We start from the raw sequence: 4,855 nt of genomic DNA on the forward strand, positions 1-4,855 counted from the left end.
AGAGAGAGAGAGAGAGAGAGAGAGAGAGAGAGAGAGAGAGAGAGAGAGAGAGAGATAGAGAAGAGAGAGAGAGAAATGATATACGTTTAATTTTATTTTTGCTGCTGTTTGCAATCATGCTCAAACATGCACATCTGTACGTGTATCGTCTGTAAGCCGAATAAAAATCTCTTTTGTCCATATGAACAACTACTTAGCCTCTCGCTGATATTTCTACATGTAATTTGCTATATGGTTGAAAACGCACTATTCTGCTCGATTTGAAATGTTTTACAACAGACACAAAGAAGGATAGAAGCAAAAATCAAATTTCTATGTTGTTTATTATAAAGTACGAAATGCTTCTATGGAACATTATTTCGACTGCGACAAAATGCACATAAAAGGCGACCGAAACGAGATCGACAATTTAATCATTTTCACACCCAATCATCATCACAAAAATAAATAACAACAATATTACAATATTGATTTATAAATGTAATGTAATCATATTCACTTCTCTCTTAAAAATTCCACTTTTCTCGGGTTAAATTTAGGTTTTGTTCTATGTTTGTTGAAATTTCGTTCATTTTCTTGCTTTTGTTTTTTTTTTTACTTTGCTTTTTTTGTTTTTTTCCCTTGTTGTTCTTGTGCTGCGGATGCATTTAACTTTCATATTTTAAAAGAGGAACAAAATAGAAGTGACAAAAAAGGGAAATATTGTTTTTTGTTGTTGTTTTGTTGTTGTTGTGTGTTGTGGTTGTTTTCTATTTAGAATTATTAGATTAGCTTAAAAAATTTAGCTGGATGTTTGAAATTTGTTGCATGGTTGCTGAATAATCGACGTTTTTCTAGCTGGAACGGTTTCGGGTGTTGGGATCGCCTCTCCGATTGGTTTATTGGCAAATAATGATTTTGTACCGCCACCTTTTTGTTTGGCCATTTGATAATCGCCCGAATCAAAGTACTTTTGACCTTTACCTTTTTGCAATAGACGCTTTTGCAAAAATGCGGAATGACCACCAGGCCGTCCGATTCCTGGACCACCAACACCACCACCAGTACTGTATTTGGCTTTGAGTTTTTCCTCTTCCATCTTTTCAATTTCGGCCGCATTTGGAACTGGTTCGGGTGCAGCAAATGATGATGATTCTTCTGATTGATTGGCGCTCATTTTGTTGTTGTTGCTTTATTTGTTTTGTTTTTTTTTTTTTTTTAATTCGATAACAGTTGGCTGATGCTACACAGTGTGCACACAGAAGGTGCAACAAAAAATTAGAGAAAAATGAAGAAAAAAAGAGTAAAAAAATGCATTAGCAAACGATTCGCTCAAAATATTCTACATAAACGTTGTAAATGTAATGTCGTCGTTGTCGTTGTCAAGGAAAAAAGAGACTCTCTTTCTCTAACTCTAGTATGCTTATTAGAAGAAAAATTTGCATTCAATTGAAACATTTAACAAGTTCAACAAATACTTACTGTGTCTCTCGTTCGACTGATTTGTTTTTGTTTGAAATTTGCGTGTTTTTTTTTTTCTTTATTATTATTATTAGATGTAAGATGGCTTCTTGAATTGAAACTGCGAATAGAGCGAATGCCGTCAAAACTGCATTACAAGTAAATTGAAGCTCCACAGTGAAGCTCAGTATGGGAAAAAAATTCAACCAATGACAAGAGAAACGAAAAACACGGCGACAGCACGAATATATTGAGGGAATAAAAAAAGGCGCACATACAAATATACGCACACACCAACCGTCACGAGTGTGAGCGATACAAACACATACGTATTATCGACAACGAGCACACTAAATCAATGACACACACATAAGCACACATATGCGAAATTATTTTTAACGTATTTTGAGTTGTACACACACATTGAGGACTTCTTCCGAAAGGGAGAGTGCTAAAAGCTCCTGTTCCAACTGACATATTCACATACACACTTCAAAATACATAACCTCAAATCGTTTGACAGCTGAGCAAGAGAAACGTGTGTGCGAATTTCAATGCATTGTTTTGTTTAGTAAAATCATACGTGAGGAACGGAAATTTTTCGATTCTGCGAAACTTTCAACAAATTCATTCAGGATGGATGACGGACGATTTGATGATGCCGAAGAGGATGTCACTGGGCCAGTAATTCCACAGCAAAAAGTAGCTGCACCACAAACAGTGAGTTTTTTAAACGATGAAACAGAGAAATTGAGTGGATAAACGGGATCATTTTAATGGGTTGATGAAATTGTTGTTCTCGTTTCTAGGAGCGCATTGTGGAAAAATTGACCAAAATGAGCGTTGAAAGTGCATTGTTCAGTACGGAGCACAGTCGCAAAGAGGAAAATGCTAATTATGACTATGATGATGAGGAATACACAAGTGACAGTGATGACGAAGACTATTATGAATTAGTTTCGGCCAGTTACCAAAAGAACAATCAACAGATCAGCAGTGGCGGTGCGTCTGTGGCGCATACGAATGCACAAACGTCCAGTAATAAAGTGAGCAGCTTTCAACCATCCGATAAGCTCTTCAAAAAGTACACAAATAAAATCAATGTGGAAAAATATGAGGGCCCACAATTGCCAAATAGTGCGATAAACACTTTGCTGGAGAGCAATCGTAAGGCAGAGGCAGACCGATACCGAGCAAAAGATAAACATGATCGTGCAACGGCTGAACAAGTGATGGATCCACGAACGCGAATGATTCTATTCAAGTTGCTCAACCGTGGTCTAATCACCGAAATTAACGGTTGCATATCGACGGGCAAAGAAGCCAATGTGTATCATGCAACATCAAAAACTGATGCAGAGTATGCCATTAAAATCTATAAAACATCAATTTTAGTGTTCAAGGATCGTGATAAGTATGTGTCGGGAGAGTTTCGTTTTCGCAGCGGCTATTGTCGTCACAATCCACGTAAAATGGTACGCACATGGGCTGAAAAAGAGATGCGTAATTTGCTTCGTATGAAAAATGCGGGCCTCAATGTGCCCGAACCGATTTTATTGCGGAGTCACGTATTGGTCATGACATTCTGTGGAAAAAATGGTTGGCCAGCACCCAAACTGAAAGATGTCGACATTTCAACAACAAAGGCTCGTGAACTGTACCATGATTGTGTGATCATGATGTGGAACATATTCAACAAATGTAAATTGGTGCATGCCGATTTGTCGGAATTCAATTTGCTGTATCACGATGGGAAAATTGTCGTTATCGATGTGTCACAGTCGGTGGAGCATGATCATCCGCATGCATTGGAATTTCTGCGCAAGGATTGTACAAATATTACGGATTTTTTCGCAAAGAAAGATGTCGCCACAATGACTGTACGTGAATTGTTCACATTCATTACCGATCCAAATATTACAGAAGGCAATATGGAAAACTATTTGGAACAAATGGTGGAAAAAATCGGCGATCGAAACATCAATGAGCTGTCGGAACAGGAAAAAATCGAGGAAGAAGTCTTCAAACGGGCTTATATTCCGAAACGTTTGGACGAAGTATGGAACGGGTTCTTTTTTTCTTGTTTCTTCTCTTTTTTTTGGAAGGACAATTTGTTCTCTTATTCCTTCTTTTTTCTGAAGAATTTTTTTTTTCTCCTAAAAAAATTCACTTTCATTGCATATAATAAATTCAAATAATATTTCATTCATGTCGTTAGGTTGTTGACGTCGAACGTGATATCATTAAGGCCAAAGGGGGTGCTGGTGGTGATTTAGTTTACAAGACAATTACGGGCCTCAAATCAGATTTGACGGTTGAATCAAAACCAGTTCTGTTACAGAACGACGATAATTCGCACGAAAATATCGAACAACAAGAGCAAGGTGTGTAAGACTAGTAGATACCGTATACTCTAGACATTTCCGTACAAAAATATATATTGTTTTGTTATTCGTCTTTGAATAAATTTTGCATTAACGGGGTGTGACTTTATGATTATTGTTCTAGACATCGACTCCGATGAAGATTCACCGTCAGACGATAGCAGTAGTAATAGTGAAGCAGACGGTGAGAGCCGATTCAAAGACAGTGCGCGGCCCAAGGATGAATCCATCGAAGACAAAAAACTACGAAAAAAAGCCGTCAAAGATGCAAAAGCTGAAAAGCGAAAAAATAAATTGCCCAAACATTTGAAGAAACGCAAAGAAAAACAAGGGACGAAAAAGAAATAATCAGAAAAAAAACTACCACACACTAAATACGCAAACATGTTTATAAAATAAATCACAGATCTTGATCTGAACAACAGCAAATATGTACATAATTTTTCACCTGGTGCTAGGATTAATGCGATTCATCAAATAAATAAAGAGTGTTAATATTCTCATCGCACGAGAGGAAGGGAGAATATTTTATACGTATATTTTAAACAGCTAAAATATATGTCTTTGTTTATCCAAAATTTACTGAATTTATGGACAATAATGGTCACCTGTTATTTCGCTGTGATATTCTCACATTTTGTTCAAAACCAACCCAGAAAAAAATAATATAAAGCGAAAACCATCGTTTCACACGTTTTGTTTTGCTCCTATAATAGACAAAAAATACATTTTGTATTATATTTTAACTCGGCGTCAAAGGGAATAGAAGATCAAACATATGGTTCATGGAACCAGTTCATTTGGTTTGGTTTTTGTTTTCTCTCGAATTATTTTTTATTTGTAAAACGCTCGTTGTAACTTTTACCTTTCAACGGATGCTCATAACTGCGTCAAACCCAAAATTCCGATTCTCATACAACTTTTCATGATTCTCTTTATTTCGTCTGGGAGCTAAAACATAAACAAACTCGTATTTTCTCGTTGTCCCACAATAAATGGAGAAAATTACGAGATGAAGAGAAACAAAAATG

General features: G+C 36.5%; 2 protein-coding genes across 2 annotated transcripts; one reads left to right on the forward strand and one right to left on the reverse strand.

Moving 5' to 3' along the window:
- Positions 1–304: 304 nt before the first annotated feature.
- Positions 305–1,606, reverse strand: LOC129577344 (cAMP-regulated phosphoprotein 19). Its single transcript, XM_055464164.1, has 2 exons — positions 1,462–1,606; positions 305–1,222 (listed from the first exon to the last, which is right to left on the reverse strand). The coding sequence occupies exon 2, from the start codon at positions 1,154–1,156 to the stop codon at positions 782–784; it is 375 nt and encodes a 124-aa protein (XP_055320139.1). The 5' UTR covers positions 1,157–1,222; positions 1,462–1,606; the 3' UTR covers positions 305–781.
- A 255-nt stretch (positions 1,607–1,861) lies between these two features.
- On the forward strand, positions 1,862–4,379 carry LOC129577339 (serine/threonine-protein kinase RIO1). Its single transcript, XM_055464149.1, has 4 exons — positions 1,862–2,160; positions 2,250–3,497; positions 3,659–3,824; positions 3,949–4,379. The coding sequence occupies exons 1-4, from the start codon at positions 2,077–2,079 to the stop codon at positions 4,170–4,172; spliced, it is 1,722 nt and encodes a 573-aa protein (XP_055320124.1). The 5' UTR covers positions 1,862–2,076; the 3' UTR covers positions 4,173–4,379.
- The last annotated feature ends 476 nt before the right edge of the window (positions 4,380–4,855 follow it).

The sequence above is a fragment of the Sitodiplosis mosellana genome, unplaced genomic scaffold, assembly GCF_009176505.1.
Source record: "Sitodiplosis mosellana isolate CC-2019 unplaced genomic scaffold, AAFC_SMos_1.0 Smas_scaffold_6197, whole genome shotgun sequence".
In the NCBI taxonomy this organism is placed as follows: Eukaryota; Metazoa; Arthropoda; class Insecta; order Diptera; family Cecidomyiidae; genus Sitodiplosis; species Sitodiplosis mosellana.

Excerpts from the sequence above, each read along its gene's own strand:
- LOC129577344 (XM_055464164.1), bottom strand. The coding sequence starts at position 1,156 with ATGAGCGCCAATCAATCAGAAGAATCATCATCATTTGCTGCACCCGAA.
- LOC129577339 (XM_055464149.1), top strand. The coding sequence starts at position 2,077 with ATGGATGACGGACGATTTGATGATGCCGAAGAGGATGTCACTGGGCCA. Across the intron at positions 2,161-2,249 it reads AAGTAGCTGCACCACAAACA|GAGCGCATTGTGGAAAAATT; the intron begins GTGAGTTTTTTA and ends TCTCGTTTCTAG. Across the intron at positions 3,498-3,658 it reads TTCCGAAACGTTTGGACGAA|GTTGTTGACGTCGAACGTGA; the intron begins GTATGGAACGGG and ends TCATGTCGTTAG.